This window comes from Eptatretus burgeri, chromosome 4 (genome assembly GCF_056783735.1).
Source record: "Eptatretus burgeri isolate ZD-2024b chromosome 4, Ebu_testis_v1, whole genome shotgun sequence".
Lineage (NCBI taxonomy): Eukaryota > Metazoa > Chordata > Myxini > Myxiniformes > Myxinidae > Eptatretus > Eptatretus burgeri.
This window is the reverse complement of record NC_140964.1, coordinates 10,842,549-10,866,126: the sequence shown is the minus strand read 5'-3', so window position 1 is coordinate 10,866,126 and position 23,578 is coordinate 10,842,549. Positions and strand designations below refer to the sequence as shown.

At 44.6% G+C, this 23,578-nt stretch overlaps 2 protein-coding genes across 5 annotated transcripts in view; one reads left to right on the top strand and one right to left on the bottom strand.

Annotated features, from left to right (window-relative positions):
• LOC147027469 (ras-related protein Ral-A) overlaps positions 1–23,576 on the bottom strand; it is a 52,249-nt gene extending 28,673 nt beyond the window's left edge. The window contains exons 1-2 of one of the 3 annotated variants that reach the window (XM_085876919.1): positions 23,463–23,576; positions 3,272–3,416 (exon numbers count right to left, since the gene is read on the bottom strand). In XM_085876919.1, coding sequence (XP_085733045.1) covers positions 3,272–3,385 — 114 coding nt within the window. In that variant the 5' untranslated portion in view covers positions 3,386–3,416; positions 23,463–23,576. Of the gene's footprint in view, positions 1–3,271; positions 3,417–23,187; positions 23,328–23,462 lie in introns of those variants that run through there. The other 2 variants (XM_085876916.1, XM_085876917.1) reach the window with 2 other exon arrangements.
• Positions 23,380–23,578, top strand: part of LOC147027467 (uncharacterized) — a 127,844-nt gene continuing 127,645 nt past the window's right edge. The window contains exon 1 of one of the 2 annotated variants that reach the window (XM_085876908.1): positions 23,380–23,578. This exon is cut by the window's right edge and continues 21 nt beyond it. In XM_085876908.1, coding sequence (XP_085733034.1) covers positions 23,551–23,578 — 28 coding nt within the window. In that variant the 5' untranslated portion in view covers positions 23,380–23,550. The other variant, XM_085876909.1, reaches the window with a different exon arrangement.

The window sequence follows — 23,578 nt, the reverse complement described above, 5'->3', positions numbered from 1 at the left end:
AAAAAAAAAATTTGTTAGAGAAAAAAAAAACAACAAAATTTTGCAACTTTATTTCAAAAAAATTTTTCGATTTTATTTGAGAAATATTTGAATTTTTTTTTGCATTTCTTCATGTTTTAAGTGATTTCCAACCCCCCCAAAAAATTGTTGGAGAGAAAAAATTTTGCAACTTTTTTTTCAAAAAAATTTCGAATTTTTTTTGCCATTTCTACATGCGCGTCGATCTAGTGAAGTTTATTCAATCATGGTTCAGTAGAGTCTGATCCGTTTTGACCTACAATGAATAGGATATCAGGTTCACTTAAGTGACCCAGCAGTATTGGCGGCGGAGGTTTTGCACTCTACAGAGTGCTCCCCCTCTCGTTGTGTACAGTTTTGATCACCATATATGAAGAAGGACATCGCTATCATAGACAGGGTTAAGCATAGAGCAACTTGATAGATTCCAGCCCTCGCTTGACAATGCTAAGAGGAGCAGGTTAAAGAGACAGGACTTCATACCTCAGAAATTATGTGATTACAAGGGGATCTGATCATGATATTTAACTGTTTGAGTGCTGTTGGCCATAATCGTGGCCTCATGGGAACGCACAGTTAGCCACAATCGTGGCCCAGGTCTTTGTTCAACGACCTGTATTGTTTGTTCCTATTTAAGTGTTTGGTGCTGGGGTTGCTTTCTATGGTTGCCTAAAAACAAGAGACGTATTCAGCTTGCCTGAAAAAATACGACATTTTCGTATTGTATACTGGAAAAATTCAGCACTCAAACAGTAATGATAAACGGAAATGAGACAGTTTCTTTTTTTTGTGAACTGTGACAAAGGAGAAGGGTTAAAACTGAAGCAAGGAAGCAGTACTTTCTATAGAGTGTTATTAACATGGAATCGTACTCCAGGGAAGGTGAAGAAACAGGGACAGTTAATCATTTTAAAGTAGATTTCAGTTTGTACTGATAAAGAATGGATATTAAGGGTTACTTGGATATTGGCAGGAATGGTACCCTACCCCAATCTCTCCTCCATCTAAATTTGCAGTTTCCCCTCCTTGGGGTTTCCTTTTATATCCATCTTATCCACCCCATGCACCATCTCCTGCCCCATCATTCCTCCCTACACCCATTGTTTGTCCAAGTCTCCCTCTATCTTGGCCTTCAACTCTGCTGTTGGTGTCCCCACCCCCCTACTCCCCTTCTTAACTGTTCCTTTTGCCCTGTTGTGTCCTGATCCATTCAGTGTACTAATTCTAGGTCTTCCACGAGCTTCGATTATGTATGCAAAAAAAAAATGGTTAGTAGGTTAAGATTAGCCAAGTGCGTTTCAGACATGTCTGCAAGTGGGAGATGTCAAAATGTTTTCTGGATGTATAGTATCAAGTGGGAACGTGTTGTGGATACAGGGTTAGTGTTGCATTCCTAGGTTGTTGGAAATGAGGAAATGACACGGGCTAGATGGGCTGAGTGGCATCTTCCTGTGTCTGGGTTTGCATACATGTATTGTGCCATGCAGTGTTCTCCCTGGTGGGTTGGTAAACCTGCACCCCACCTCTTGCTCATGGAAGTGGTGGCTCAGGCAAAGGTTCTGTAAATAATTGGCATTATCCATCAAGAGATTTTCTCAGCAAAGACTTACTAATGTTCCTTAGATATTTTAGTGTGTCTACCTGTGTGGCTCCCCCTGCCTTTATATTAACCTTGGCCCTCCCCAGCTGTACCAGGTAAAACATGTTCAATCAGCAAGCCCCTCCTCATTAACCCTTCAAACTGCATTGTTATGGGTCTTTGTATGTCAATCGATTGTCCACTTGATTCCTTCTGTGTCGGTCAAAACAGCTGGACCTAACTGAGACTTTGTATTAAAAAAATATAAAACGAGGCAGAAGAGCAATCTTTCACCTTAAATGTTTTCACAAGTTGTATTTAAGTTGCATGTGTACATGCATGATGACATCACCATGCATGTATCTTCCAGTAAGCTACTGTATCAATGTGCATAATAAGTAATTTGATATGAAATGCAAGTTGCGAGAGTACACATCTCATTCATCTACATATTGCATTGTGGAATTAAACAGACTATCCCTTTCACACGCGTGTCAAAACTCCCTATAAATTATACTTTGTGTCCTCGAACATTTGCCTTTTAAATTCCCTGTCCTGCATGAAATTCTGCCTCAATAAAAGTTTATTACCTCCGCCAACGAAGGTGGACGCAGATTATGTTTTCACCCATCTGTTTGTTACTTGTGAAAATGGAATATTTTTCAAGTATATTGGTTGGTTGCGAGTGTTATTGTTTGTTCGTTTTTATCTTTATCGCCTACAGGTCACAATTTTAAACCGATCTTCACAAAACTTCACCACATGGTGGAGTTCGGCATAAGCAAGAAGCCTATTGTTTTTGAGGTCAAAAGGTCAACATAGGCCAAAGGTCAACAACTTTGCAAAATTTATAAAATCCTCAATTTTCATCCAATCGACTAGAAATTTGAACAGGATTTGCATATCAGGTTAATGAATTCAACCACCAATTATTTTTGAGGTCATCATAAGCCTGATTTCTAAAATTGTCAATTTTCATCCGATTGACTTGAATTTTGAAGAGGATTTGCATATCAGCTCACTGATTTCAACCAACCAATTATTTTTGAGGTCATCATCGGCCAAAAGGTCAGCATAGGCCGTATTTATAAAATTGTCAAAATTCATCTGATTGACTTGGCATTTGAAAAGGAGTTGCATATTTGGTCATTGAATTCAACCATCAATTATTTTTGAGGTCAAATTTTATTTCTGGATTTCACAACTATCATGCTATGCATGACATCTTTCTTGTTTGTTTGTCTGTCTGTGAGCACGACATCTCAAAAAGTTATGTTCAGATTTGGACACGATTTGGTGGACAGGTTGGGTGTGTGAAAAGGACGAAGTGTTTCGATTTTGGTGAAGATCCGGATCCAGATCTGAGAATTAAAAAAAATTTTTTTAAGTGATTCTTTACCATTGAGGGATGGGGCCAAAAATGATATATAGTACCATGTCTCAATAAGTTGTGTACGAGTTATGACATAATTTAAATTAAAAAAAAACTGAAAAAAAAAACTTTGCGGATACATTGGTTAGGTAACAAGGACAAGCCAATTATATTTTGGTTCAGGTTTGGATCCAGATCTAGCCCATCAGTGGACTACAAAACATAAAACTGTTCAGCCAAACAGAGGAATGAGCTCGACCGAGTGCCGTTCTAGTGGTATATGAAGTGACAAGCAAGCATACCTCATCATACATGAACTGCAGAGTAAGGGCAGATTTTCCCACACCACCACTTCCAACCATAATAACCTTGTGAAGGGCAAGAGAGCTCTGCCCTTTGGCTTTGTTCACTGCCATGATGGCAGTGCTTAAATCAAGCTGCACAAGGCTGAGAAAAACACCACTTAAGGTTATGAACAAGCACTCAATATTATAATAAATTGTTTTTAATCACGACATTTACAGTCAAGGTAAAAATAAACCCAAATTAATCAGAGCAACTACAATCAACAAAAACTAATCACAGCATCTACCATCAACTCACACTAATTTCAATGACCATCAACCCAAACTAATCACAACTACCAACAATCCAAACAAATCACCCTACCACCATCATGAACTAATCATAACTACCATCAAATCACATCAACGAACAAATCATCACAACTACTATCAATCCGAATAAGTCACAACTACCACTGACCCAAACAAATCCTTCCCTTTTGGAACTTGGTATGTCTGACAACAGGGCTGTGCTGATGGACCTGTCCATTTCTCCACCCAGGTCTTGTCCTCGGCATATCATGACATTCCGAAACCGGAGATCCAATGACCCAGGTTTGTTTTCAGATTACATTAGCTCCGTTTTCTCGCTGGCATGTGGTGAGATAGCCTTTGAGGAGAACGTTGACTTATACAACCACACTCTTCGTGATAACCAAGAAAACTTTGCTCCTGAAAAGTCCCGTCAGGTAACATTCCATCACTCATCCCCAATGGTTCACTGATCAACTTCGTGAAATGAAGTCCCTGGGGTGTAAGCTTGAGCGCAGGTGGAGAAAGTCAGGCCTCGCTGTCCACCTGCAGTCTATTAAAGAATGTCAGTCAGCTTACTCTGCCACCCTAAAAGGTAGCCAGATCCTCCTACAGATGCCACCCTGAATGATAGTGGCTCCAATAACCATAGGCATCTTTTCTCTACCATAAACAGTCTCCTCAAGCCAACTGATTCATCCCCCTTTGTACCCACGGCTGCGGATTGTAACCGTTTTTTCGATATTTTTTACAACAAATTTTTTCTGGAATCAGATACCCTCTCCCACCTGGAGGCGGCGCTACATGACACACATTTACGTGGAGAATTTGCATCCCTCCCTCTCCCCACCTCCCAAGACCACCGGAAAAGATAAAAAAACACCCCTATACATTAATTGGGGTCTTGCTGATCCTATGTAGCGTCTGGATGGAATTGGCCCACAACTGTAGGAGATGTAGCGTGACAAACAAAAAAACATATAAACACCGGTCAGTGTGAATTATAGTGACGATAATGGAAGAAAGGGGGAGGCAATTGTGAATTTAACGTTCCATCTTTATTTACTTTTAACATTGTTCTCAACAAATGGGAAACAGAAACAGCGCAGGCACGATAGGCCAAATGGCTTTCTCATGTGACAAAGTTCCCTGTTTATATTTGTGTAACATTGATTAAGAACATGAAGACATGGGGAGGGGATGACAGAGTCAGCTTTGGGGGGGGGGAGGGCAGAGAGGGGACAGAGTTGGGATCGAGGGGTATGAGGCATTTGAGGGTGTGGGGTCGGGGGAGTTGAGGACCTTGGGTTGGGAGGAGGGGTTAAGGTCATGGGATTGTGTGTGCGTGTGGAGGGTGGGATGTTTGGGACCTGAAGTCACATTTTACATGATGCAGAATTTCCATGGGTCCGTGATAGTCCCGTTGTGTGTTTTGGGTCCGTCGGGTCTTTTGGGTTCTCTCGGTACTTTGGATCCTCATGGTCTTTTCAATCCTTGAGGTATTTTGGGTATTTTAAGTCATCAGGGTCCTCGGGGTCCTTTGGGAATTTTAAGTCATCAGGGTCTTTTCGGTATTTAAAGGTCTTCCGGGTATTTGGGGTCTTCTGGGCACTTCAGGTTACAATTGCGGGTGCTGTCAGGTCAGCTGTCCAGCCAATGGGTGAAGAGCGGATATACATACAAACATACATACACTTGCTCCATTTTATATAGATTACCCCGCACGCGCAAAACGAAAAGCCGGGTTAAGCTATTAGTCGCGTACGTACGTATGTAGATGTCTGTATTTTGTGAAGAGCGAACATCGAAAAACGTTTGATGGAGGAAATTGAAACTTCACCACATGTTACATGACCATTTGATATCCAATAAATAAGATTCATTGGATGTCTGTTTGTTTGCATTTTTTGCAAGAACCGCTGGACCGACAACCACTAAATTTGGACACAGACCAAGTCCAACCCGGGGTTGTCCCAAGTGTACTTTCAGACACAACCTCAGCATTTAAAGACTCCAAAGAACCACAAGACCTTTTTTAACATGCTTGAGAAAAAAAACTTTTCTACGTGCTTGGGAGTTAAGACACCAAAGACCCCGAAGACTATTGAATCCCCCAAGTACAATTGAGACACTTTAAAACTCTGATTCAGTGTGACCACTCCTTGGCTTTTTTCACAAGATCTTGGCTATTCGTTGTTCACCTTTAGTACAGTAGATTAAGTCAACATTTCATCAGAATCGTTCAAAATGTGAAAAAGTGTAAAAACTGGTACACATGACTACTTCTATATGCTCTTTCATATAAGAGCAGGACACACATGATCAGACCACAATTACGGCCGCCATCTTGAATTTTAAAATGGCCACTGCCGAAAACTATTTTTGCGATATCTTGGTCACCAAGAAGCCTAAGCACTTGAATAAAGAGTCTAACCCAACGTTTTCACACACAAGGAATCAAATAGACACACTTATAATGCTCCATTTTCAGTCTTTCTGCTTTAAAATCGAAATGAGACCCTTTCATAAACAACTAAATACTTAAAAGTGTTTGCTCGATGTTCGATATCCAAATGCTATGAGCGTGTAGAAATGGCTTTATCCAATTTAATTGGTAGCGTCTCTCTTGCCGGTAGAATATTCAGAAGTAGCATCAGCAGGTCTGCCACAAGCTGACTTGTATGCACCAGTTGTTGCAGGTCAAGTAAGAGCTGAATCAAGCGTCATGTCCGCATCCAGAGAGAAAGAAGATGGCTGGTTGAGTGCAATGTTAGAACTTGTATCAAACAAGACGGAACTTGATACCAAAGACTTTGTCTCATGGGCAGCTTACCATGCCAATAGGAAATCAGCTGAGATCAGACCAGTGTCACCCATTGCGTTGATGCCTTTGTTCGCAGAACCAGCACATATGCCAGCTATGATAAAACATGCGATGCGTCTTGTGGCGAGGACGATTCAGCATTTGCACCCTGATCAAATACCTGTGATAACCATGGATCAGCCTTTATATTCCATTGCGAAACAAATCCAGTGGGCATGGCCAGACCATTTTGGCTGGGATAAATTTGTGGTGGTAATGGGAGGTCTCCACATAGAGATGAATGTGTTGAAATTACTCGGAGAATTCCTCAGTGGTAGCGGATGGATAGCAGTTCTTGTGCAGTCTGAAGTCACAACCTCTGGTCGAGCTGTTGATATATTGAAGGGTTCGCATGTCACCAGGTTTCGCTATGTACATCAAGTAACGGCAGCAGCTTTGCACCTCCTTTGGAAATCTGCGTACATCACATATGCCAAATCACTTGGGCCAGATGATGACACAATGGATTTTGAAACTTGGCATCAAGTCAATTGCAGTAAGGTTCCTCAATTCCAATACTGGGCTTTGGTTCTGGATCTTGAACTTCGACTCTTGCAATTTGTGCATTCTCTGTGTGAAGGAAACTTTGAGTTTGAGTTCAGTGCCTTGGACAAATTGTTCCATCGATGTTTTCTTTGGATCATACAAATTATGCAAGATGGCTCCCTATCCATATCAAGGACATGGTACAGCTTCGTCAGCAAGTGCCGTCAGTTCATGAGCAATTTGAGAAGGGTAACTTTGTGGTGCAGAGATCACCTCACACTTTCTCTGCTGTGGCTATGGACCAAGTCCACGAACAGATGAATGATCACATCAAAGGAGATGGCAGTGTGATTGGAATCACTGATAAAATCCTTCTGCTTTGATCAAGTGGATTACAGCTGGTCCTGAAGTGGCTCGAATCATCGATGAGTTTAAGAATTCATTTGGAATTACTTCCACAATATCTACAGATCACCATGATCAGGGACAATCCACTCAGTTGAAATTTGCCAAACACGTCAAAGCTGTGGTTGCAACATTTGAAGAAGTAGGTAATCCCTTTGCAGAAGACACAAATGATCTGATCGTGCTGGACACAATGGAGGTGATGACAGAAGATGCAATCTTTAGGCTGAGGAATGTGGAAGCAAATGGGCAGTCATAATATGACACGTATGCTGCTGAACGCTTGGAGCAGTGAGTAAAACCAATTTCAGACATCATACCAAAGAACAACATGGCTCCCTTCCACAAGACTTCACCCTCAAAACACTCCAGAACATCACACCAAATTAGGACTCTGAAAAGCAACTGAGTTGTTTGGCAGAATGTACATATCTTGTCAGTCCCGAGAAGGGGACATGGATGAATTCTTCAGTTCTGAAAACCATGGATCACCACCTTCTCTATCAGACATGGGAGAACTGAGGCAGTGTACTAAATCAGACCTTATTGGATGTTTCGACAAGCTGGCTACTAATACGGCTTCTGTGTGTGGTCCACCAGAGGTAGATGCCAAGATTCTCGATGGATCTGTTATAGTCAATATTCTGCTTCCTAAGGCCTGCTCAACATTTGGAGACTATGCTGAAAATGTGTTCTTGCCTTATGTACTGAGAAATCTGCAAAACACAAAACGTCTGGATGTTATATGGGATCGGTATATTGACAACAGTTTGAAGAGTTCAACGAGAAAGAGGAGGGGAACAGGGAGCCGCATTATTGTCACAAATTATTCGCCAATTCCGCAGAACTGGCAGAGCTTTCTTCGCGTGGACCAAAATAAGAGTGAGCAGTATCATTACCTGTCACAGTGTGTCGCTAAGTTATCCACACAAGAGAAGGAGCTATATAGCACACAAAATGCCAAGTCATCTCTTCCCAAGAGTGCAACATAGAATCTTCTCTAGCTCTATGCAACCATGAAGAAGCCGATACGAGGATATTCTTGCATGCTCTCCATTGTGCACAAAATGGCCACCACAGAATCCTGATCAGGTCAGTCGACACTGACGTTGCCCTTGCAATTGCCATATTTCACGCTTTATCCCTTGACAAACTATGGGTTGCATATGGAGTCAAGAAACACTACAGGTTAATACCGGCTCACACGATTGCAAACAGTCTTGGTGAAAATAAGGCCAAAGCTCTTCTGTTCTTCCATGCCTTCACTGGCTGTGACACGTCGTCGTCATTCAGTGGTATTGGGAAGAAAACCGCTTGGGACATCTGGACCAATTTCCCTGATGTAATGGACACTTTCTTGAGTTTATCCCAAGAGCCTTCATCAGTCTCAGATGAGAATGTGTGTCAACTGGAAAGGTTCGTCATTCGTCTTTATGATAGAACCAGTGAATGCACCGAGGTGAATCAGGCAAGGAAGCTTCTGTTCACTAAAGGTCAGGTCAGGTCAGGTATGGGAGCATGTGCCAGAACAGCGCGTCACTGCGTCCACTTTCCGCCGGTACTCCAGGGGCCTCCGTCTGGCCATCCCCCAGGCAGATGCCAGGCCCATCCCCATCTCCTTGAGATGATGGTCAACCTGCTGCAACCACGAGGCACGTGGTCGGCCCACTGGCCTCTTCCACTCATGAGACTCCCTCGCTGAGAGAATCTGGTGAGCAGGATCAGCGTCAGGAAAATGAGCCACATGTCCATACAGCCGCAACTGACGCTCACGGACTATGCAGGTAACAAATCTCATCCTAGTCTCTCTCAGCAACCGCTCGTTGGACACAAAATCCGACCAGCGATAGCCAAGGATTCTCCGAAGAGACCTGGTACCAAAGGAATTAAGTCTCCGTCTCAGATCCTTGGTCAGAGTCCAAGTCTCGCACCCATAGAGCAAGACTGGAAATACCAAGGACCTGAAGACTCGGACTTTCGTCCTCCCGCACAGGTACCGGCAGCGCCACACCCCATGATCCAGTGAATCCATGACTCCCCAGGCCCGACCCAGACGTCTATTGACCTCTGACTCGCAGCCAGCAGAGACATGAATATCACTGCCAAGGTAAGTGAATCTCTCCACGACCTCAACATCCTCACCACAAACAGACACAGACAGGACAGCAGCATTCAAGATGTCACCGAAAGCCTGGATCTTAGTTTTGACCCAAGAAACCCGTAATCCCAGCGGCTCCGACTCCTCATTCAGCACCTCGAGGGCCCCCAAAAGGATGTCTAAAGTCTCCGCAAAGATGACTGCATCATCTGCAAAATCAAGGTCCGAGATCTTGACATTCCCAAACGATGCACCGCAGCTTGATCTCTCTGACATCCTCCCTAAAATCCAGTCCATACAAGTGCTGAAAAGTGTGGGGGCCAGTACACACCCCGGACGAACTCCAGTAACAACTGGAAATAAGTCAGAGATGGTACCACCACACTTCACAGCACTCTCAGTACCAGAGTTGAGTTCAGACATCAGATCGATCAGTTTTGGTGGCACCCCACGAAGACCAAGAATCCTCCAGAGGACATCCCGATTCACTGAATCGAACACTTTACAGAGATAAACATAGGCTGCAAGCAGCCCCTGCCGAAACTCTCGTCTGCGTTCGGTGAGGACACGAAGGGCAAGGATACGGTCAATCGTTGACCTCTTTGGTGTAAAGCCTGACTGCTCTGGACGCTGGTGCTCAAGCAGATGGTGGCGAACCCTATCAAGAATTATCCGAGCAAAGACCTTGCCCGGCACTGAGAGCAGCGTCACCCCTCGGTAGTTGTTGCAGTCTTGACGATCACCCTTCCCTTTCCAGAGAGGGACAATAAGGCCCCTCTTCCAGTCAGTTGGGATGATGCCTGTGTTCCAGGCAGAGCACAAAACTGCATGCAATGACACGAGTGCAGCATTTCCACCAGCCTTGAGAAGTTCGGCATGGATGCCACAGATCCCTGGAGCTTTGCCCCGTTTCAACTGGTTCACCGCAGCCGGTGTTTCCACAAGCGAAGGTGGACCACAGTTGATTCGAGGGTCAGCAACAGGGATTGTAACACCCTTGACGTCCAACTCGACAGCTGGGGAATCAGCCTGGTACAACCGCTCAAAGTAACCGGCCCAGCGGGCCTTCACTTCAGACTCCTATGTCAAGAGCCTACCACTCTCTGCTCAAACTGCAGTGCTCCGAGGGATGGGCTTGGATGAACGTAATGCGCGAATTCCCCTGTAAGCGGGACGAGAATCACCTGTCCACAGGTGATGCTCTACCCCCTCACAGATTCCTCGCACATAGGCCTCCTTGTCCACCCTCAGTGCACGTAGAGTTTTACGCCTCAGCTCCCTGAACAGCTCAGCTCTGCCATTCAGCCTGGCCCTGCGACTCTGGTCAATGGTATCCAGTGTCCCTTGAGAGACAAAATTCTTCTTTGCCCTGCGGTGAGCTCCAAGACATCCACCGGCAACATCAAGGATGGTGGTCTTGAAGGCGCTCCACAACTCTTCAGGACCCCCGGAAGCACCCAGACCCCCCCCCCAAGTGTCCACTCAGCCTGTTCGCAAACTCCTCAGCTACTCTCTCATTCCTGAGCTTGCCAACATCCAGCCTAGGCTGGGATGGTACCATTCTCCAGGATTTAAGATGCAGCTTTAGAGTTGCTACAACAAGCCTGTGGTCAGTATTGAGGAACTGAGCACTCCGGTAGACCCTGCAGTTCTGGATCATCCTCCAACGACCGTCAATGAGGACATGGTCAATCTCCTTTGCCACACCGCCAGCGTTGGAATACCAAGTCCAGCGATGAGCTTGTGGGCGCTGAAACCATGAACCAGCCACCCTAAGTCCATGACTTCTTGCAAAGTCAAGGAACTTAGTGCTATTCTGGTTCATAGTTTCTGACCCATGGGGACCAACACACACCTCATAACCATTCCTATCAGTTCCAGTCGATGCATTGAAATCCCCCAAGACTAGAAGCGTATCTCGTCTGGGGCACCGATCAACCACAGACTCGAGCGTGGCGTAGAATGCATCCTTCTCTGTGAGATCACTCGCCTCAGTCGGAGCATAAACAGAGACCAGGGAAATGACACCTAAGGAGTGATGAATCCTTAATCTCATAATACGCTCGTTGACCGGTGTTACCTCAATTATCATTGGGGTCAGCTTATTGGACACAGCTACAGCAACTCCTTGGGTATGGTAACCATCAGAGCGACCAGACCAATAGTAGGTGTAACCACCCACCATTATCTCGCCGCAATCCGGTCTCCGAACTTCAGAGAGAGCTGCAATCCCGATGTCCACACGCTTGAGCTCAGATGATAACAGAGACAGGTGATCATCCTCTCTTCGGGATAGGACATTCCAGGCACCCACCCGAAGGGACCGCCTCAGGTTAACCCAAGGAGACCGCCGTCTGGTGGACGACACCTCAGCACCACTCCGACACACTGTCCCGCAATCTGACCCAGGGATGTTACCCCGTGGTTTCCCTCCTATCATCAAAGATTGGGGGTCCCGAAGGCTTTGCCCCAATCCCGTCATCCGGTGAGCTGCCCTGCGAAGGGAAGCTGCACAGGAGGTACTCCCACGGAGTGGGTTTTCAGATTTTTTTGCGTTTTGCGGAATGAAGGGTTTTACGGTGGCCGGAGTGCAAATCCTGCCACTAACCTCCTAATAAGAAGTAACCCAACTGCAGGAGGACGTCCGCAGACACAGTTGGGCACTAGATATGGATGGCCGTTGGCTCACAAGGAGCTCCTCCGCCCTTTGACAGGTTTTGTTTTTAATCCTGCTGGGTGTCCATATCCAAACACCCTCCTCACCAGAAAACCTGGTTGGGGAGACGGTTTAGTCGCCGACAACCCGACCATGGAACAGGTTAGTACAGGTTTACATGGTACCTGTAGCAGGTCACAGATCGAACCTGACCTGACCTGACCTGACCTCACTAAAGGAAGATATATAGATCGCCTACCCCCCACAAAGGCAGCCCTCACGGATCATATCAAGAGGTCGACATACCAGGCAGGACACATCTGGGGTCAAGCGCTGATGTCGAGGCGGCAGTTACCAAGCCCATGCGACTGGGGATGGACGAAGAACACCATTGAACACTGGATACCTTTCTGGACAGCACTTGCCGAGGCGGCCAAATCCTGCACAGAGCTGATCAAATGCGGCTGCAAAAAGGTATGCAGACCACCATGCAAATGTTTCCGTGCATCTCTCCCGTGCACTGAAATTTGCCATTGTGCAGGAACATGTTATCATACAGATTGAAGTCAGAACTGTATCTAGACCAGATGAACTATACTTGGGACAGTGTATATGTCATTTTAAAGCAGAAAGACTGACAATAAAGCATTTTAAGTGTATTTATTGGATTCCTTGTGTGTGAAAACATTAGATTACACTCTTTATTCATTTTGCTAAATCTCTTGGTGCCCGAGATATCGTAAAAGATTATTTTCGGTGGTGGCCATTTTGGAATTCAAGATGGCGGCTGTAAATGTATTCTGATCAGCTGTGTCCTGCTCTTATATGAAAGAACATATAAAAATGGACATGTATGCCAAATTTCACACTTTTTTCGCAATCTGAACGATTTTTCTTTAATCCACTGCACTACTTGGCGTCTTGGTTTTCTATTATCATCGCTTTTCCGAAACCTTGTGAATTCTTGGCTTTTTTCATTGGCTCACCTTGGCATTTATGAAAATGAGGAGTGGTCACACTGTTCCGAATAAACCAAAGAGCCTTTGGACCCCAAAGACGGTTAAGATCCCTAAGATTCTTGAAGACCCCTAAGACCCTCAACCAATTTGAAGACCCTTAAGACCCCTCAGAGCTGGAAGACCTCGAAGACCTTTAAGACCACAAAGTCCCTGAATACCCAATGACTTGTAAAACCATAAGATGTTAAAGACCCTCAAGACCGCTATACCCACTCATGTGTCTGGCTTTCCTGCTCCCCGCAATTATCCCCCCACCCATCAGTTCTCCTGCCCCTGTTCCACCTGCCCCATTCTCAGCCCTGCCGGCTCTCCTGCTTCTCAATACCCCTCCGCCACCCCCACCTGGGCAACACCGGGTAACCCTGCAAGTTGCACATATTGAGTGTACATCGAAAACTGTTCAACGGGGGAAATTTAAACTTTACCACATGTTACTTGACCATTTGCTCTCGCGCCCATTACTTGGATGACGCACGCCCCCTCAGAACTTGCACGGTGGATTAAACAAAGCCGAATTCCCAGAGACGATGTCACTTACTCCCGTTCGAAATTAGAATAATTGTAATCGATTCAGCGTTTATTGTGCTCGGCTGGTGAAAAAAATGGAAGTAGAATTTGACGTTTTAATGATCTCCCCATTTATAATTTAACCATCTATCCTGGCGGCTTGATCAGCCTTGGCACTGTCATTGTAAAAACACTCGAGAACGAGAATAAAAACACTCGAGAACGAGAATAAAAACACACGAGAACGAGAATAAAAAACACTCGAGAATGAGAATAAATATACCATCAGAGATGGGGAATCCCCCGCCATTGAATGAAAAAGGTCATACACATTCCAGATAATGAGGGAGGTGAATTGGAAACAAGACACCATTTGCTCATCATCTCGTAAAAGTTCCCCAGGGGTGAGGAACATAGTAACCAAAAATAATTGAAATCAGATAAGCTGTTTTCCATTTATTACAAAAAACATTTTTTCAAGATGGCCACCCCAGTCGGCCATCTTAGATCCGGCCACGCCCAAAATCAATAGGGTTCTTCCTTTTCAGGTGGTACATGTGTGACCCGAATTTCAAATTGATATGGCGAACAGTTTATGAGTTATCGCACTCACAGCTATAAATGTTGATGCCCGGACGGACGGGCAGCCGAACGACCTGGGTCACAACAATATCCCCCTTCCGCCAAGCGGCGGGGGATAAAAGCTGCTCTGTAAAGGTCTTTAATGTCTTCACCAGAGCAGGCGTTTCAAAGGACAATTTGTACCATAGACTCCTATAGAGAAGGACTGGAACCTCACGATCTCAGGGTTTGTAACTTGAGTCTGAAGGATTAACTTGAGTCCGGGGCTAAAATGACTTCCAGAAGGGCAGGAGACACGATCTCGGGATCCAAATAGGCGTTTTTGAGGACGGCGAGTTCAATAGTGTCATTTTCAACACCACGTGAGGTCATCTTCAAAGTAAAAAGGTCATATTCCAAGGTCAAATAACTGAATTTTGGTATTTTTTGCCCGTTTTTGTGTCTAACTCAGAGAGGAAAACTTTTGTAAAGTCTATGACAAAACATGATATTGTGCACCGACTGCACCTACTTGTTGATTTTCAAGTTAATCTTTCAGACTCAAGTTACAAACCCCGAGCATAGGGGGTTCCAGTCCTTCTCCATAGGAGTCTATAACTTGTACACATTTACCACACAAGTGTCGCGAGATGTAACAACAAATTTGCCGCCAAAAGAGTTGGCTGTCAATCAGTCCTTCCCACGAGCAAGTACTCCATGAACACCATCGAGTTGTTATTAAATCACCACAACAACCATAAACATGAACAACTCACCACAACTACCACCAACATGAACGACTCACAACTACCATCGACTCACCACAACTACTGTCAACATGAACGACTCAACTACCAACATGAACGACTCAACTACCATAAACATGAACGACTCACCACAACTACCGTCAACATGAACAACTCAGCACAACTACCGTCAACATGAACGACTCACCGCAACGAACATCATCATCATCATCAACATGAACGACTCACCATAACTTCCGTCAACATGAATGACTCACCACAACTACCACCAACATGAAGGACTCACCACAACTACCATCAACATGAACGACTCACAACTACCACCAACATGAATGACTCACTACAACGACCGTCAAAATGAACTACTCACCACAACTACCGTCAACATGAACGAGACCACAACTACCGTCAACATGAACGACTCACCACAACTACCATCAATCAACAAGAACGACTCACCACAACGAACATCGACATGAACAACTCACCACAACGAACTTCAACATGAACTAATCACCACAACGAACATCAACATGAACGACTCACCACAACTACCGTCAACATGAACGACTCACCACGACTACCGTCAACATGAACAACTCACCACGACTACCATCAACATGAATGACTCACAACTAAAGTCAACATGAACGACTCACCAAAACGAACATCATCAGCATCAACATGAACGACTCACCACAACTACCACCAACATGAACAAGAATGACTCACAACTACCATCAACATGAACGACTCACCACAACTACCGTCAACATGAACGACTCACCACAACTTCCGTCAACATGAACGACTCACCACAACTACCGTCAACATGAACGACTCACCACAACTACCGTCAACATGAACGACTCACCACAACTACCGTCAACATGAACGACTCACCACAACTACCGTCAACATGAACGACTCACCACAACAAACATCAACATGAACGACTCACCACAACGAACATCAACATGAACGACTCACCACAACTACTATCAACATGAACGACTCACCACAACAAACATCAACATGAACGACTCACCACAACAAACATCAACATGAACGACTCACCACAACAAACATCAACATGAACAACACCACAAACATCAACATGAATGACTCACCACAACAAACGTCAACATGAACGACGAACCACAACGACCGTCAACATGAACGACGAACCACAACGAACATCACCAATATGAACGACTCAATACAATGAACATCACCAACATGAACGACTCACAACAACCACCAACATGAACGACTCACAACTACCATGAATGACTCACCACAACATGAACGCCTCACCACAACTACCACCAACATGAACGACTCACAACTACCATCAATGACTCACCAAAACGAACATCAACATGAACGACTCACCACAACTACCACCAACATGGACGACTCACAACTACCATCAACGACTCACCACAACTACCAACATGAACGACTCACCACAACTACCAACATGAACGACTCAACTACCATGATTGACTCACAACTACCATAAACATGAACGACTCACCACAACTACCGTCAACATGAACGACTCAGCACAACTACCGTCAACATGAACGACTCACCGCAACGAACATCATCATCATCAACATGAACGACTCACCACAACTTCCGTCAACATGAACGACTCACCACAACTACCACCAACATGAAGGACTCACCACAACTACCGTCAACATGAACGTCTCACCACAACCACTATCAACATGAACGACTAACAACTACCATCAACATGAACGACTCACCACAACGAACATAACCAACATGACCGAATCACCACAACTACCGTCAACATGAACGACTCACCACAACTACCATCAATCAACAAGAATGACTCGCCACAACGAACATCAACATGAACATGAACAACTCACCACAACGAACTTCAACATGAACTAATCACCACAACGAACATCAACATGAACGACTCACCACAACTACCGTCAACATGAACGACTCACCAAGACTACCGTTAACATGAACAACTCACCACGACTACCATCAACATGAATGACTCACAACTACCGTCAACATGAACGACTCACCGCAACGAACATCATCAGCATCAACATGAACGACTCACCACAACTACCACCAACATGAACAAGAATGACTCACAACTACCATCAACATGAACGACTCACCACAACTACCGTCAACATGAACTACTCACCACAACTACCGTCAACATGAACGACACCACAACTACCGTCAACATGAACGACACCACAACTTCCATCAACATGAACGACTCACCACAACTACCATCAACATGTACGACTCACCACAACTACCGTCAACATGAACGACTCACCACAACAAACATCAACATGAACGACTCACCACAACGAACATGAACGACTCACCACAACGAACATCAACATGAACGACTCACCACAACGAACATCAACATGAACGACTCACCACAACGAACATCAACATGAACGACTCACCACAACAAACATCAACATGAACGACTCACCACAACAAACATCAACATGAACGACTCACCACAACAAACATCAACATGAACGACTCACCACAACAAACATCAACATGAACGACTCACCACAACAAACGTCAACATGAACGACGAACCACAACGACCGTCAACATGAACGACGAACCACAACGAACATCACCAATATGAACGACTCAATAAAATGAACATAACCAACATCAACGACTCACCACAACAAACATCATCAACATGAACGACTCACAACAACCACCAACATGAACGACTCACAACTACCATGAATGACTCACCACAACATGAACGACTCACCACAACTACCACCAACATGAACGACTCACAACTACCATCAATGACTCACCAAAACGAACATCATCAACATGAACGACTCACCACAACTACCATCAACATGAACGACTCACCACAAGTACCATCAACATGAACGACTCACCACAACGAACATCAACATGAACGACTCACCACAACTACCGTCAACATGAGACTCACCACAACTACCACCAACATGAACGACTCATAACTACCGTGAATGACTCACAACTACTATCAACAAGAATGACTCACCACAACTACCATCAACATGAACGACTCACAACTATCATCAACATGAACGACTCACAACTATCATCAACATGAACGACTCACAACTATCATCAACATGAACGACTCACAACTATCATCAACATGAACGACTCACAACTATCATCAACATGAACGACTCACCACAACTACCGTCAACATGAACGACACCACAACGACCGTCAACATGAACGACACCACAACGACCGTCAACATGAACGACACCACAACTTCCGTCAACATGAACGACACCACAACTTCCGTCAACATGAACGACACCACAACTTCCATCAACATGAACGACTCACCACAACTACCATCAATCAACAAGAACGACTCACCACAACTGTCAACATGAATGACTCACCAGAACTCCTGTCGACATGCACGACTCACCACAACGAATATCATCAACATGAACGACTCACCACAACAAACATCAACATGAACGACTCACCACAACTACCGTCAACATGAACGACACCACAACGACCGTCATCATGAACGACACCACAACGACCGTCAACATGAACGACACCACAACGACCGTCAACATGAACGACACCACAACTTCTGTCAACATGAACCACACCAAAACCATCAACATGAACGACTCACCACAACTACTGTCAACATGAGACTCACCACAACTACCATCAACATGAACGACTCATAACTACCATCAACAAGAACGACTCACCACAACTACCGTCAACATGAACGACTCACAACCACCATCAACATGAACGACTCACCACAACTTCCATCAATCAACAAGAACGACTCACCACAACTGTCAACATGAACGACTCACCACAACGAACATAATCATGAATGACTCACAACTACCATCAACATGAATGACTCACCACAACTACCATCAACATGAACGACTCACCACAACAAACATCAACATAAATGACTCAACACAACGAACATCATCAACATGAATGACTCACCACAACAAACATCAACATAAATGACTCAACACAACGAACATCATCAACATGAACGACTCACCACAACAAACATCACCAATGTGAACGACTCACCGCAACGAACATCACCAACATGAATGACTCACCACAACCAACATCACCATGAACGACTCACCACAACAAACATCAACATGACCGACTCAATACAATGACCACCACCCACATCACCGACCCACCCCAACAAACATCACCAACATCAACGACTCACCACAACAAACATCACCAACATGAACGACTCACAACAACCACCAACATGAACGACTCACAACTACCATGAACGCCTCACCACAACTACCACCAACATGAACGACTCACAACTACCATCAACGACTCATCACAACGAACATCATCATCATCAACATGAACGACTCACGACAACTTCCGTCAACATGAACGACTCACCACAACTACTGTCAACATGAGCGACTCAGCACAACTACCGTCAACATGAGACTCACCACAACTACCACCAACATGAACGACTCATAACTACCGTGAATGACTCACAACTACTATCAACAAGAATGACTCACCACAACTACCGTCAACATGAACGACTCACAACTACCATCAACATGAACGACTCACTACAACTACCGTCAACATGAACGACACCATAACGACCGTCAACATGAACGACACCACAACGACCGTCAACATGAACGACACCACAACTTCCGTCAACATGAACGACTCACCACAACTACCGTCAACATGAACCACACCACAACTTCCGTCAACATGAACGACTCACCACAACTACCGTCAACATGAACCACACCACAACTTCCGTCAACATGAACGACTCACCACAACTACCGTCAACATGAGACTCACCACAACTACCAGCAACATGAACGACTCATAACTACCATCAACAAGAACGACTCACCACAACCACCGTCAACATGAACGACTCACAACCACCATCAACATGAACGACTCACCACAACTGTCAACATGAACGACTCACCACAACGAACATAATCATGAATGACTCACAACTACCATCAACATGAATGACTCACCACAACGACCATCAACATGAACGACTCACCACAACTACCATCAACATGAACGACTCACCACAACAAACATCAACATAAATGACTCAACACAACGAACATCATCAACATGAACGACTCACCACAACAAACATGACCAACGTGAACGACTCACCGCAACGAACATCACCAACATGAATGACTCACCACAACGAACATCAACGTGAACGACTCACCACAACAAACAACATCATGAACAACTCACCACAACAAACAACATCAACATGAACGACTCACCACAACAAACAACATCAACATGAACGACTCACCACGACTACCCACAACATGAATGACTCACACCAGCTACCGACAACATGAACGACTCACAACGAACATCACCAACATGAACGACTCACCACAACGAACATAACCAACATGAACGAATCACCACAACGAACATAACCAACATGAACGAATCACCACAACTCCTGTCAACATGAACGACTCACCACAACGAATATCATCAACATGAACGACTCACCACAACGAATATCATCAACATGAATGACTCACCACAACTACCGTCAACATGAAGACTCACCACAACTACCATCAACATGAATGACTCACCACAACAAACATCAACATGAACAACTAACCTCAAGGAACATCATCAACATGAACGACTCACCACAACTACCGTCAACATGAACGACACCACAACTACCGTCAACATGAATGACTCACCACAACTTCCATCAACATGAACGACTCACCACAACAAACATCAACATAAATGACTCAACACAACGGACATCAACAACATGAACGACTCACCACAACAAACATCAACATAAATGACTCAACACAACGAACATCATCAACATGAACGACTAACCACAACAAACATCAACAACATGAACGACTCACCACAACAAACATCAACATAAATGACTCAACACAACGAACATCATCAACATGAACGACTCACCACAACAAACATCACCAACGTGAACGACTCACCGCAACGAACATCACCAACATGAATGACTCACCACAACGAACATCAACATGAACGACTCACCACGACTACCGTCAACATGAACAACTCACCAACATGAACGACTCACAACGAACATCACCAACATGAACGACTCACCACAACTACCGTCACCATGAACGACTCACCACAACGACCATCAGCATGAACGACTCACCACAACTACCATCAGCATGAACGACTCACCACAACTAACGTCAATATGAACGACTCACCACAACTACCGTCAACATGAACGACTCACGATAAATACCGTCAACATGAACGACTCACCACAACGAACATCAACATGAACGACTCACCACAACGAACATCATCAACATGAACGACTCACCACAACGAACATCATCAACATGAACGACTCACCACAACGAACATCATCAACATGAACGACTCACCACAACGAACATCATCAACATGAACGACTCACCACAACTACCGTCAACATGAACGACTCACAACTACCATCAACATGAACGACTCACCACAACTACCGTCAACATGAACGACACCACAACGACCGTCAACATGAACGACACCACAACGACCGTCAACATGAACGACACCACAACTTCCGTCAACATGAACGACTCACCACAACTTCCATCAACATGAACGACTCACCACAACTACCGTCAACATGAACGACACCACAACGACCGTCAACATGAACGACACCACAACTTCTGTCAACATGAACCACACCACAACCATCAATATGAACGAATTACAACTACTGTCAACATGAGACTCACCACAACTACCATCAACATGAACGACTCATAACTACCATCAACAAGAACGACTCACCACAACTACCGTCAACATGAACGACTCACAACCACCATCAACATGAACGACTCACCACAACTTCCATCAATCAACAAGAACGACTCACCACAACTGTCAACATGAACGACTCACCACAACGAACATAATCATGAATGACTCACAACTACCATCAACATGAATGACTCACCACAACTACCATCAACATGAACGACTCACCACAACAAACATCAACATAAATGACTCAACACAACGAACATCATCAACATGAATGACTCACCACAACAAACATCAACATAAATGACTCAACACAACGAACATCATCAACATGAACGATTCACCACAACAAACATGACCAACGTGAACGACTCACCGCAACGAACATCACCAACATGAACGACTCACCACAACAAACATCACCAACGTGAACGACTCACCACAACAAACAACATCAACGTGAACGACTCACCACAACAAACAACATCATGAACGACTCACCACAATAAACAACATCAACATGAACGACTCACCACAACAAACAACATCAACATGAACGACTCACCACGACTACCGTCAACATGAATGACTCACAACAGCTACCGTCAACATGAACGACTCACAACGAACATCACCAACATGAACGACTCACCACAACGAACATAACCAACATGAACGAATCACCACAACTACCATCAACATGAACGACTCACCACAACTACCATCAACATGAACGACTCACCACAACTACCGTCAACAAGAACGAATCACCACAACTACCATCAACATGAACGAATCACCACAACTACCATCAACATGAACGAATCACCACAACTACCATCAACATGAACGACTAACCACAACTACCAACAACATGAACGACTAACCACAACTAGCATCAACATGAACGACTCACCACAACAAACATCAACATGAACGACTCACCATAACTACCATCAACATGAACGACTCACCACAACTACCATCAACATGAACGACTCACCACAACTACCATCAACATGAACGACTCACCACAACTACCGTCAACATGAACGACTCACCACAACTACCTTCAACATGAACGACTCACCACAACTACCATCAACATGAACGACTCACCACAAGTACCATCAACATGAACGACTCACCACAACGAACATCAACATGAACGACTCACCACAACTACCGTCAACATGACCGACTCACCACAACGCCCAACAACATGATCGAATCACAACTACCAACAACATGGTCGAATCACCACAACTATAATTAACCTCATTACCAACCATCCAAGACCCAGTACCTGAAGAGAGGACCTTTGTGCGTGAGGAGTGACCGAACCCCTGTGCCTCTGGCTCACAAACGGACGAGTTTTCATAAACAATTCTGCCCTCCAGGCAGGTTGTGTTTCCATAACCAGAACGTTCGTGCGGTAAAAAAATTCCTTCTCAAGAAATGTTCTGCCCTGAAGGCATATAACATAGAAACAATTCACCACCTACCAAAAACACGACCAGAAACCGACTTTAAAATAATATATAGAACAAGTGTTTAAACAATGTGTCCATTGAAAGAAACCTCGGCTTCTCCAGATTGTAAACTGTGAACACGAAGTGCCCGGAAGTCCAGTTGTGAGTGCAAAACTCGGGTTGACGCCCAACTCGACATGGCGGCTGCAACCGGACATCGCAACG